At 49.4% G+C, this 13,552-nt stretch overlaps 1 protein-coding gene across 2 annotated transcripts in view; it reads left to right on the top strand.

The window, feature by feature from the left end:
• The window catches only part of sh2d4a (SH2 domain containing 4A), a 64,321-nt gene that overhangs the window by 33,651 nt on the left and 17,118 nt on the right, over positions 1 to 13,552 (top strand). For both annotated transcript variants that reach the window (XM_084324022.1, XM_084324021.1), the window contains exons 6-7: positions 8,103 to 8,301; positions 11,862 to 11,992. In XM_084324022.1, the coding sequence (XP_084180148.1) occupies positions 8,103 to 8,301; positions 11,862 to 11,992 (330 nt within the window). The remainder of the gene's footprint in view (positions 1 to 8,102; positions 8,302 to 11,861; positions 11,993 to 13,552) is intronic.

Here is a 13,552-nt window from a genome sequence, read left to right as displayed (position 1 = left end):
TCAGACCATAAGGTATGGGGTCGCCCTCTCCTTCCAGTAAATCGACGGAATGACTGGAGGAAGCTGTCTGTTGTCATTTCAGCCAGCACCTCGAGATGGACGGCTCTCGTGGTGAGGCACTTGAAGATGATTCCCCATCTCTTAGCAGTTGCTCTCCCGATCTCCGCCTTGATGGTGAAGGGCCCGAAGCAGTCCATGCCCGTGTTGTGGAAGGGCGCTTCTTGGAGACGGAGGCGGCAGGATGGGAGGTCAGCCATTCGTGGCATGATGGGTTGGGCTCTGAGCTTCTGGCAGTCTGTGCATGACCGTTGGTAACGCCGCACAGCCTCCCGGCCGCGAAGTATCCAGAACCTTCTCCTGAGCTCCGCGAAGAGCCGCTCCGCTCCAGGGTGATACAATTTGGTGTCATAGTGACGAATCACCAAGTTAGTCACCGGATGCTTCGAGGGGAGTAGGATGGGGTGTTTGCTGTCCTCAGTGAGGCCCTGAGCCCGTCGTAGGCGGCCTCCGACACGTATGAGGTCTTTCTCGTCCAGTTCGGGGGCCAGTAGCCTCAGCTTGCTGTCTCTTGGTAGCTCCATCTTCCGTCCCAAGCACGCCATCTCGATCTGGAAGACCTCCCGCTGCACCCTCTGCAGCAACATGATCTCAGCTGCGGCGTAGTCGTCGGCGCTGAGAGGGGTCGGGTCTCCGGGACCGGGGTTCCGGTGGTGGAAGGTACGTACTTGGAGCTCTTCTAGGGTCTGGCAATCCTCAACCTTGGGACCGTCAGTATTTGAAGGGTCTTGGAGTCCAGTGAGGCCGCAGAAGATGGACTTCTTAAGTTCCACCTCCACCTCTGCGTTCTCCAAGTTCGGAGGAGAAGGCCAGTCTTCTTCTGGCTTGCGTAGGTAGTCGGGTCCACGGTGGTAGAGGTTGGGACGTGCCAATTCCTCGAGGGTCGCACCTCTGGTGATCACGTCCGCCGGGTTAACATCTGTCGAAACGTATCGCCAGCAGCTGATCCCCACAAGCTCTTGGATCTCTGTCACCCTTGTTCCTACGAATACTTTATATCTGCACGAAGTCGACTGGATCCACTGGATGACTGTTGTGGAGTCAGACCACATCGACACCGCGTGAAGGGGGAGGTGCAGCTCTTCCTTCAGCATCTTTCCCAACTGGGCTCCACTTAGAGCTGCGCAGAGCTCCAGCCGGGGAATGGATTGCTGCTTCTTGGGTGCAACTCTTGAGCGTGCAAGAATGAAGGAGACGTGGACTGTGTCGTCGGGCTCCACCGCGCGCAGGTACGCTACTGCACCATATGCCTTCTCAGACGCGTCACAGAATACATGAAGGGAGAGCTGGCTGCCGCTCGAGGGAAAGTAGCTCCTGGGAAACTCGATCTGTTGGAGGGTGGGGAGCTCTTCTTCCCACTTCTTCCACTTCGCCCCGAGTGTCTCTGGTAGGGGGTCATCCCATCCCTTCGCCTCAGTCCACAGCTCGCTGACCAGAGCCTTGGCACGAGTCGTGTAGGGGTTGATGTAACCCAACGGGTCATATTGACTCGCCAGAGTACTGTAGATCGACCTCCTGGTTACGTAATGGCGAGTCTCGATTTTCTTTTGCCGGTAACACAGGGTGTCAGACTTGAAACGCCAGAGGAGACCCAGAGTCATTTCATGGGCATCCTCACTTGACTGGGAGAGCCAGGTCTCGCTGCTGTCAGCCTTCGCTTCGTCTGGGAGGTCTCGGACGACCTCAGGGTTGTTGGTGGCCCACTGGCGGACCTCAAAGCCAGCGGTGGCCAGGAAGGTGCGTATGTCATGCACCAGCTTGTAGGCCTCTTCCGCGGTCTCCACGCTGTGGAGGCAGTTGTCCACATAGAAACTGTGGTGGACAGCATCGGAGACTCCGGGGGGTGCGGCGCCGTCGTCGACATGAAGCTGCAGGGCGTAGGTGGCGCAACACGGGCTGCAGGTCGTCCCGAAGGGCAGCACCTCCCACTGATAGATGGACGGTTCCGGGTCGTCTGGGTTTTCTCTCCACAAGAACCTCATGAGTGGCTTATCTTCGTCGAGCAAACACACCTGATGGAACATGCGTTTGATGTCGCCACTGATGGCGGTCTTCTGTCGTCGGAAGCGCACCATGACTCCGAGGAGAGGAGGGGTCAGAGTCGGACCGGGCAGGAGATAGCGGTTGAGGTTCTGCTGGCGCACTTGAAAGCTGCAATTAAAGACCACTCTGTTCTTTCCGTTGTGCTTAACGTTATGGTGTGGAAGGTACCATGACTCGGTACTCCTTTCCGCCTCCTCAGGCTTCAGCCTCCTGACGAGTCCAGACTCTATGAGCTTGCTCATTTCTGTGGCGTAGGCGGCAGCCGTCTCGGGGTCTCTGCTGAGTCTTCTTTCAGTGCTAAGCAGACACGGCTTCGCTACTCCTGGGGGAACCTTGAAGGTCGGCATGGGCTCTCTTCTCAAGAGCGGTGTGGCGTATCTGAGGACACCGCGCACGCAGACACGCTTGGTCTTGGCTTGGAGAAGATCCATCGCCGCCTTATCTTCTTTGGAGCGAGTGTGTATCTTCTCGTTTTTGTATGGAGCAATGTCCAGCCGCCATAACCTCTGAACATTCTCCAGCAATGCCTCGTCTTCGTGCCCCGCTCCAATGAAGAGGCAGTGGGTCTGACGGGCGTTCAGATTTCTTAGACTGATGGGGCCCTGCAGGGTCCAGCCTAGCGGAGTCTCCAGGGCGACGGGACATCCGGGTGGACCCGGGATGATGTGCTTGGGTAAAGTGAGGTTCACATTATCGGAGCCGAGCAGGAGGGTGGGCTTCACCTCCATTGCAGCGTTGATCCCCAGATTACGGAGATGTGGGTACCTCTTCATGAGGGACTCCATCGGGTAGCCGTAACTGGAGAGGCACAACCCGGCAGCTGTGAATACGCGGCTCACTTTGAAGACTTCTTTCGGCCGTCCGGCCGGTGTGAGGGTGAGGGCCACACTTTCTCCTCGAATAGTGGTGCGCCCTGGTTGGATGGTGAGGAGATCCAGCTCCTCTGCGTCGCCCACGAGTCCAAGGGCGATGGCAGCCTCACGCATCAGCAGCGTGCGCTCCGAGCCATCGTCAATAACCGCGTAGGTCTCCAGAGTCTTGTCGCGGTTCCGCAGGACCACCGGCACAATCTTCAACAGCACGCGGGGAGTGCTGCCTCTCACGGGGCCCACGTAGTAGTTGCGTAGCTCTCTAGAGGGCTCATCACGGACTTCCGCCACATAAGGCTTAGCCTTGTCGTCTCTATTGTTGAGGTCGTGGAGGGCCGTGAGGTGGATCTTCCCGCACCCGCTCTGTCTGCAGGGTCCCTTGAGGGTGCAGTCCTTTGCTCTGTGCTCACGGGCGCACTTCCAGCACCGCTTATTCTCTATTATCCACTGTTTCTTTTCCTCTGTAGTCTTCTCCTTGAACACGGGACAGTTGTCTAGCCAGTGGACCTCTGTGCAGCACTGGCATGGCGGCGGAGTCTTCTTCTCTCCTTTCTTCTGGGAGGAGAAGCCTCGTTGGCCTTTCGGGGGCCCTTGGTGCTCCTTTGATGTGGTTTCATGTACGGTGGTCAGCACCCTAACGGGCCGCCCCGTTCGGTCGGACTTGTCTCGTCCACTGCCTCTCGGCTCTTCCCGCTTGGGGAGGCGGATGTGCCTCATCTCCGACTTCAGGAACTCTGAGAGCTCCATCAGGGTAGACAGTGGCTGTTGGGGGTGGAGACGCTCGTGTTCCCGTCGGAACCTCTCTTCCCTTTCCTTTGGAAGCTTCCTGACGAAGCGTTCTACGTTGGAGCCTGCATAGAGCTCAGTGCGGCCGGCGGCTCCTTGGAACGTCAGGAGGCTCACCAGAGCCTGTACCTTCAAGGAGTATGCGTCCAGGGCGTGGTCGTCCTTTATGTCTGCCATTTCTCCCAGCTCGTGGATCTCCTCCACTATGTGGTCCCACGGGCGTCCCCAGCGCTCGTCCAGGGCCTGGATAGACGAAGTATAGGGGGTGGGGGAGTATGCGTTGGCAGTGCATATGAGCTTGGCCGCAGGCAGCCTACAGTGCATAGACAGCTCGATGAACTTCTGTTGCTCGCTGTGGTTGGCGGCGCCCAGGAGGAACTCCAGACACATCCTCATGTCATGGTACTGACTTCTAGAATTGTCTTTGAAGAATGGGATGGCGCTCCCTGGTGGGCGCTGTGGGAGCGGGTCGTACCTAGGGGCCGGTGCAGTTACGGGCCAATGTTGATGGGATCTGGAGGTTGCTCTGTGTGTGGCGGGTAGCCGCTCACATTGAGAGCGGGGTGGCACCTCTCCTGGTGCCGTATATTCCTCCTGCAGACGAGCCAGTCGCCTTTCCAGGTCTTCGGAGTCGGCCTTGTCCCTTCTTCGGGGTCGGGGATACGTCGCCGGGTGCTCCTCCCTTTCAGGCTGGCGGCGCTGGGGTGAGTTATTCCTAGTGGATGCTCTTGATGATTGCCTGGAGGCAGAGGCCGATTGCAGTTGGGCGGTAGCGAGCCGGGTGTACTCCAAGGCCTGGGCTGCCGCTCTATCGCGCTCCCGCTCCAGTGCTTCCGCGGCTCTTCTCTCTCTGTCGAGCGCATCTTGGCGTCGTTGAGCCTCTCTTGCGAGCGCATCTTCGCGTTGTTGTTGCATGCATTGGAACATGAATTCTGTTTGGCTTGTAACGCTCCCTCTGCTTTGTGCTCTGCTGGGGGGCCTACTAGTTCTGCGAGTGTCTAGGAAGAACTCTCCCGGTTGGAAGTGATTGAAGTCCTGCCTGCCGCGTAGCTCCACTCTGTCTGGGGGATTGATATCCTCTCCAGGTTGCGAGTCGTTTTCAGCTGAGTCACTCTCCTCTTCTTCTTCAGACTCATCTTGCTCATCATACTCATCTTGGTTGGCGGTATCCAGTGGCGAGAAGGTAGTTATGTCTTTACTACCCGAGACTGCCACCTGGTGTCTCTTCTTCTCTTCAGGCCGCTGGGGGGTGTCAGTCGGGTCTGACTCTGTTCTCAGAGTCTGATCTAACTGCGGTGTGGCAGCAGCACCCTCTACTAGCTGGGGTGTGCCTGCCGTCTGATCTAACTGTGGTGTGGCAGCAGCACCCTCTACTAACTGGGGTGTGCCTGCCGTCTGGGTTGTAAAGTCCCCTACTGTCCGGTCAGCTGATGTGTTTAGCATATGCTGATTGCTCTCCGAACTAGGGCTACTGGGTGTACCCAGGACACAGTCATCTAGTCGGGAGGGTAATCTACGCTCCCTAGGAGCACGTGTCTTCCCTTCAGGGAAGGGGGGGGGGGGGGCCCTTTGAACCTACCTCGCTCTTTTGTGACATCCTATCTGGTTTAACTCCGGCTCGAAGTGACCAAATTGTGCGGGAGCTTAGAGGACTGTATATAATTATCACCTTAGGGGGTGTGGTAGGATGCCTTAACTCTTAAACTAATTGTACCAAATACACAACTGAGTGAATAACTTAAAATGGAGTCACCTAAACTAGAAAGAGCGAGGAAACTGTTTGAAACATAATGCTTTTATATAAGCAAAAAAGGGGAAAAAGATACATACAAAATATTGTTATCACATTACACAAAGCCTGATTAAATACTATTACTAAATTTAGATGGGCGCCCAAATAGTTATAATAAAGTGTTCTGGCCAAACGTTGCCGCGGTTACCACTGTGACAGAGGAACAATTCCCTCTGCAGGATGAGAGAGATGGAGGTGATGAGGAGTAGTAGACCGCTGCGTGTTGATGAGGGCGGGAAGACGCTGCCCGGTCCAATAGGCGCCACTAGTCTGCTCCTGCAGACCAGATGCTCCGCTGTGGTGGTCCGAGTGTCTCGCTCCGCTCCGTGGTGCTGCACGGCGCACGCCGACAGCTGCTGCAGACACGCTGGTCCCCTCTGTACCACAGGTTACTGCTATGGCTACTTCGTAGGACTAGTTGTGTCCCTTTACAGCGACACAGACCTTATCTAAATGTTCTCTGGTCTGTGTTATATATCGACTGATATGTCCAGTACAGAGCAGCTATCGAAGCATGAGCCGAAGCTACTTTAGGTATTAGAGCCGAGCTAGCTAGCTTCGGCTAACTGGTAACGATAGATGGGGAATACTATAGTCTGCTGTAATATGCTAATCCCAGACGTTTACTAAACATCAAATTAGCTGGGTACTAAAACTCACTCTCTCTTGGTGGTATAATGTCCGCTTGGTAAGCCACTTTACATACTTGGTCACCGTCAAACTATAACGTTAACGAGAGCAACGCCGTGTGTACGTCCGCTCTCTTCCGTTGGTCCGGTCAAGTTCAACGTCAATAAGCTCATAGAGAGGAAGTGACGCAGATACGAGGGGACACTAAACCACCTCTGGCCCACTAGATGGCAGCACCGTCAGATAACCTGAGATGCAATCAATAGGCAGCAGTGTAACATTATGTGGTAAATAATAACTTAACTCCCACATATTAACTTAAAGGGGGATTATTTTAGGTCTAATTTTACCTAATTGCAGACCCTTCAGCACAGTGGTGAAAAAAGTTAGTCTGGAGCCCTGCGTTCCACATTGTTGTGGCATAATTGCAAAACGTGTTTAGTCCCTTGTATGGCCAGTAGCTGTTCTTATGTCATCATTATTAGAATGTTCAGTTCTCCAAACTCTAATCTCATGTGTGAGATTGTATACCTGAAAATCTGAAGACTTGGATTCCAAAAAGCTATACATTCATTTAGAATAAACCACTGTTACCTCATGCTCATTATTGCTCATTATTCCCAAAACATACAGGGTTATTTTCTCTAAAATGTAAATAGTTTATCATATAAACCAACATCTTAATTCATATAATTTCATTTTACACCAGTAAGTAGATATTATTCTGAAATAACATTGAGTTATGTATACAAGATTAGAATGCAAACTGACAAACTAGGCCTACTCAGAAAGTGACCTAAGAAAGTGATTGTATCAACTTCTACTGGAGCAACGCTGAGGAATGGGGTTAATATTTAACCATAGTGTTTGACATAGATTGTGACTGACCTTCAGTAATACAGAATGTTGTTTTTTACATTTTCAGTCGGATACACCCATATTTCTGTAGTTACAGTCGGATACACCTGTATTTCTGTAGTTAGATTCTAATTCACATACTGTGATGGTACACTTTCAGTGAATGCCCTGGTATGGACTGTTTTTTTCCCTTTGTGATTATAATATTAGCAGACAATGTTTGTACCATAGCATAATTAATTATAAATAATACATTATTATATTATGTATAATACATAATATTATACATTAATAACTTGGAACCCACATGTATTGTGCTTTGTACTTTGAAATTAAATCGGATATATTATCACAGTACAATGGACCTGGAATTCTTTTTATGCTAGTATTGCCAATCAATATGGTAACATTATTATTAATTTAGTTTGACCACAATAAAAAGGTGAAATAATATCCCTCACCATAATAAATTATGCTTCTGAGTGAAGAGCCACGAATCAATTAAAACGAAATGAAATGTGTGTGTGTGTGTGTGTGTGTGAGTCCTCAGCCCTTGTGTGGGTGAATATAACAAAGTCCTAACGTTTTCTTTCCCCTATTCATTGTTTTAAATGATTATTTTCTTTTAAGTTATTTTGTGCATCACTCTGTTTTGAATTTGATGAAAATTTGCAATGCATGAGGGTCATCTGCATTTGTTGACTCATGTTGATAAGAGTATTAAAAAATATCTGTTTAAAGTAGATAAAAAAAAATTATGCGATTAATTTGTGATTAATCGCGAGTTAACTATTAATCAGATTAAATATTTTAATCGATTGACGGCACTAGTTTCGGACATTCAAGCAGTCAAGTCAGTAATTATTTCCATTGTTATATGACCAAAAATCATTACATGGTCTTTCGTTCACAGCCTGGAAACATAGTACCTTGAAAAACATGAGGATACTGGCCAAGAACATATTGATCTGGGTGAAATGTATCACAACACCATACTCTTGATCTATATGTTTTCTCCACCCTTAGTGTACTTGTACCTACAGCCATTCCGTTCTCCCTCTCCACAGTGCGCAAGTCCAAGGCGGCTGACCTGCGTCGGCGGTCCATGGCCAAACAGTCTCGGGAGGACCAGCACAGGCGTTCAGTCAAAGCCCTGGAGCGAGGCCGCGTGGCTGCCATAACCAAGGCCTTCGGCGGGGAGAAACCAGCCCTGCCGCCTAAACCCAAACCCAGGAACCTTACTGTGACCAGTGACACCCTCAACCTGTGAGTCTGGTGCCAAAAGAAAGTTTTTGATGGATGTAATAGCGCATTTGAATGGCCAGTATGACTAATTTGACTGATACCGATATCTAATGTTTTTTCTTGCATAAACTCACATTAGGATTTGTTCTTTAAACACAAGGCCTTGTTACTGTTGTTCTTTTTCACTCAGAACCTGTACTAAGCAACACACTCCCAGTTAAAATGCCACAGATCCCAATTGTGCTTTTTAATCTTGCTCACACACAGGGCTAGATTAGGTTTGCTCACACAGAGGGCTAGATTAGGCTGTTCACACAGTGGGCTAGATTAGGCTGTTCACACAGAGGGCTAGTTTAGGCTGTTCACACAGAGGGCTAGATTAGGCTGTTCACACAGGGGGCTAGATTAGGCTGTTCACACAGTGGGCTAGATTAGGCTGTTCACACGGAGGGCTAGTTTAGGCTGTTCACACAGAGGGCTAGTTTAGGCTGTTCACACAGGGCTAGATTAGGCTGTTCACACATAGGCCTTTCACACCGTCCAGGCTCCGTGTTGGAGCCGGTTCCCGAACGTAATCTCGCACCGGCCGGCGTGTTCACACCGGGATTAATTGGTTCAGAACGTGACAAATCGGTGCTCAGCTGGCACCGGAAAATAGTTGGTTTTTCCACGCGAACCGTGACATCATCAGTGGGCATGTCATATTCTAGGCTGTGAAGACGAGTAAACGGGGGAAAGTAGAGAGTTGGCATTGCACTCACCGATCCATTCAACAGGAAGCGATTTGTGACTGATCTCAAAACGAGATTAGATTCAAATGTATTGTTATGATCCCGATCCACCCGATCAGACACAGCAGCCACACAGTACTGACGGGAGGCCAGTAGAATTCTGTTCGCCTCCTCTGCCAATCCCCGGTAATCCTTGGTGCGCACGAGAGGCGAGCTGGCCAGAGCCGTGCGCACCGGAGTCGGGAGTTGACGCAGGAACAGCTGCACAAAAATAAATGTAGCGTCACCTGAACCGAGCAGTGCTAGCATGTTCTCCATGAGTTCTGTTGGTTTACTGTCCCCCAATCCGTTGAGGGACAATAGGCGCTCCGCGCGCTCTGCATCTGACAGCTGGAACAGACGCAACAGCTGTTCTCTGAGCGTGTTGTATTTGCCGGCTGCTGGCGGCTCTCTCAGGAATCCCATCACCCGGCGTGTAGTGGAGGAATCCAATGCCGCGACAACATGATAATATTTCGTCTCATCCGACGTTATTCTGCGGAGGTGAAATTGTGCCTCGATGTGCTGAAACCACGGGGCCGGGTCATGCTGCCAAAACTCTGGCAACTTGACTGTAGCGGCATACACTGCGGGAACCACAGCCGGTGGATTCTCGTTATTGCTCATATTTCACACGTTTAGGGTCACCACTGTGGAAGTGAATCAATGAGACGAGCAGACAGAGTATCGAGTCTCTGAACTTTACTTCCAAACAAATCCAACAGAACCAAGGTACAGCCACACCCTTAAGTCAACTCCCTCCTGTCACTCAATCAGTGTCCATTCTGAAGTGAGACACCTCCATCTAGTGTCCACCACAACAGCACAATACAAGTACAATACACCATCCAACCATAGTGGATAAAGAAATGCTCCAGAAATGCGTGGAGAAAGGCTTAGCGAGCCTCAACGCGCAAGCGCACACACACACACGCACTGTATACGTTTTAAATGAATCGTTCCAGCAAAGTAGGCTTCTATTATTCGAATTACTTGTTTTAATGGGTATCATAGTAGTAAGTCCTACTGTAGAACATGAATTTTTTTTTAACGTTAATTCATTTATCCACTCTGGTTGGATGGTGTATTGTACTTGTGCTGTATAATGACAATACATTTTAATCGAATCTCATTTTGAGATCGCTAAGCTGCCTATGGACACGACAGTGGCAGAATGTGCAAAACAGATTTGGAGGTGTGGCATTGCACCATGCTGATCCACTCAACAAGTAGCGATTTCAAAATGAGATTCGATTCAAATGTATTGTCATTATACAGCACAAGTACAATACACCATCCAACCAGAGTGGATAAATGAATTAACGTTAAAAAAAAAATCATGTTCTACAGTAGGACTTACTACTATGATGCCCATTAAAACAAGTAATTCGAATAATAGAAGCCTACTTTGCTGGAACGATTAATTTCAAACGTATACAGTGCGTGTGTGCTTTTGTGTGTGTGCTCGCGCATTGAGGCTCGCTAAGCCTTTCTCCACGCATTATTTACCTCCGCCTGGGTAACGCGGAGCACCAAGGTTCAGAGGAGCTAGAAGCAGAGCTCTGGCGGTGTGAAAGGGGTAACAGAGGGCTAGATTAGGCTGTTCACACAGAGGGCTATGTACTTTTTAAATCAGTGCTACAATGGATCAACCACAAGTGGAAAATTCTAAACTACTGGTGGTGGTTATTTTGATGGCAGTGGTTTGTTATTTATTGAAAGCGGATATGAAGGGATTGGCAGCCCCAGACAGATCCACAGTGGAGAAACACACACACACCTTTAGACCCAGACAGATCCACAGTGGAGAAACACACACACAGCTTTGGACCCAGACAGATCCACGGTGGAGAAACACACACACACCTTTAGACCCAGACAGATCCACGGTGGAGAAACACACACACACCTTTAGACCCAGACAGATCCACGGTGGAGAAACACACACACACACCTTTAGACCCAGACAGATCCACGGTGGAGAAACACACACACACCTTTAGACCCAGACAAGGGTGTAATTTTGTTTTCAATGGTGGAGGGGACACATTTGGGGGCGTGGTCAGTGGCAGAGGGTGGCTGGTGCGTATAGTTGTAAGGTCGTGGGGGGAGGGTGGTGCAAGTACATTTTGGTGAGTTGTTTCTATATACAATTCACTTATGAAGAGGGGGAGAGAGAGAGAGAGAATCTACAATGTATAAAACGACAGCCTAGAGGCTTTTAAATACAACGAGGTCATAGACAGATATTTCAGACACCAAGCAATGCTGTTGCATTTCATGGCAATCACACCAAACTTTGAGGGGAGGGGTGCCATGTATTTGAGCACACCTGACGACATGGCTGTTGTTATGCAAAGACAGCTGTGGTCGGTACTTAGCGTGTGCACACAAAAATGCGACTTGTCCCTCACCGGGTGCTCACCTGGCTACGTAATTGTCTTTGCATGACAATGGCTCAGGTCGTCAGAGACCTGAGCTCAGAGATGGAACAAGCAGCCGTTTTCCGTGTGGTCCTATAGTGCTGCGTCGCGTCACCGTTTATTGTCGTGTAACATTGTTTTGGACAGTAAAAAAGTGCAGGGGACAATAACTGCCTTCTGAAAACATGCAGGGGACATGTCCCCCGTGGTCCCCCCCATAATTACGCCCCTGGACCCAGACAGATCCATGGTGGAGAAACACACACACAGCTTTAGAGCAGCCCCAGACAGATCCACGGTGGAGAAACACACACACAGCTTTAGAGCTTAGATGCATGAACGCTCTTCGCCGGCTGACCCCGCTTTCCCCCCTCTGTGCTGCTCACAGGAAGCAGGGTGTGCAACGCACACGGTCGTCCTCCAGCAGAGAGCGCATCATCCAATGGTTCCAGGCGGAACAGCTGCCCCTTCGAGCCGGATTTGAGAAGGACCACAGTCGTATAGCACCTTGGTTCCATGGTGAGGCTACACGGCTTGTACTGTACACAAACAAGCACTTATCTGCTGTAAACATTTTATATTGGCACATGATTTCATTCCAGCTGTGCTTGTTACTATGATACAGTTGCCAAGTCACTCCTGACTGAATAATCCACATTAATCTGGGGGCCACTGAGTTGTTATTGTACTAAAAGGGAGGGTGGATGTAGCCTAGAGGTTAGTGATGTGACCTGGTGAATGAAAGGTTGCCAGTTCAAATCCCCAGCTGCTCTTGAGCAAGGCCCTTAACCCCTAACAGCTCCAGTAGAAGACGGTAGTTGGACTGTGACTCACTCGGATGTGAGTTTATGCATGTCTGTAACCTCAGCAGCTACTCTCCAAACCAGGCTGCAAAAAACAACCAACCCTGGAGCTTACAGTACTGTGATTTAGGGCAGTCATTTGCAGGTTTCTTTGATATGTGGGTTCCAGGTCATTCTTGTCTTGATACAAAAATCAATGTATCTTAACACTTTGAGTGCCAGCCACGATAAATCTCGTTAGTTCATGCCATACGTTGAGTGCCAATGACGAGAAATCTAGTTATTTAATCGTTATTTTTTTATTAGCGATTTCAATACATTTTTCATCAATCTAGCCTCCCGTTACCATTGGGACTGGCTTTGAGCTCGAACAGGGAAAATACCGCCCCCTATCGTCTCCCGGATGGTAATGCACCCATTGGATTGGACTGAATGAAAACGCATGGGGAAAAGAAATCCGGAATCCACATTTTACTTGTCAGGCATGTAATCTGAGCCGATTGCAGTCTTTGTGGTCCCTCAGAACAGCGTGGAATATGTGTTTCAAGCACCCAGCGTCAGCGACGCGGGAAGCGGGGGTGCTTAGGGTGCTGCAGCACCCCCACCTGTTGGCAGGGAGTTGTAACTGCATGGTCAAAATGTTGACACATCAATAAAAATCGTTTATTTTTTTAGTTATGATTTTACTGTAAGCAGTCTAAAACATGGTTGTTTTTTAAATGGTTGAAATCCAACCTGTTCTTTTTTTTTTATTATTATATATTTTCTGTGTATCTGATTGTTCTGACCTGATGCACAAACGCAGGCAGCACACACACATCGCATGCCGTGGATTGGGTGCAAAAAGGATCGCGGTTGAGGTTGAACACAACAGCAATGGGTAACTTACTAGTTGCGTCTCAAAACATTTTTTTTTTAATCAAGGTTTTTTTATTTGAGATTTTGTTTTTACAGGTGGTCCCACATGGGCCAAAAGAAAAATAAAATAAGGCCCTCCCTCGCTCCCTCCCCCCACCCCTATACCAGACAAAATCATTCTACAATATCTTAGATTGTTTGTTAATCATTGTTTTTCCTTTTAGCTTTTAAATCACCCGACAGCAGTCACATATCCCTTGTATTCTGCAGATAGAGAAGAGGAAAAGTAAGAACATAATAGGAAAAATAAACCGTAACAAGCTGAGAGACCAGGGAAGCCAGTCAGATCGCCTCCGTCACATTATCCGCTTCCATACCCTCAAAGAAAGTCAGGAAAGGATCCCAAATATTGTGGAAT

This window comes from Notolepis coatsorum (assembly GCF_963971535.1).
Source record: "Notolepis coatsorum genome assembly, chromosome: 11".
Classification (NCBI taxonomy): domain Eukaryota; kingdom Metazoa; phylum Chordata; class Actinopteri; order Aulopiformes; family Paralepididae; genus Notolepis; species Notolepis coatsorum.
This window is presented reverse-complemented; position numbering and strand designations above follow the sequence as displayed.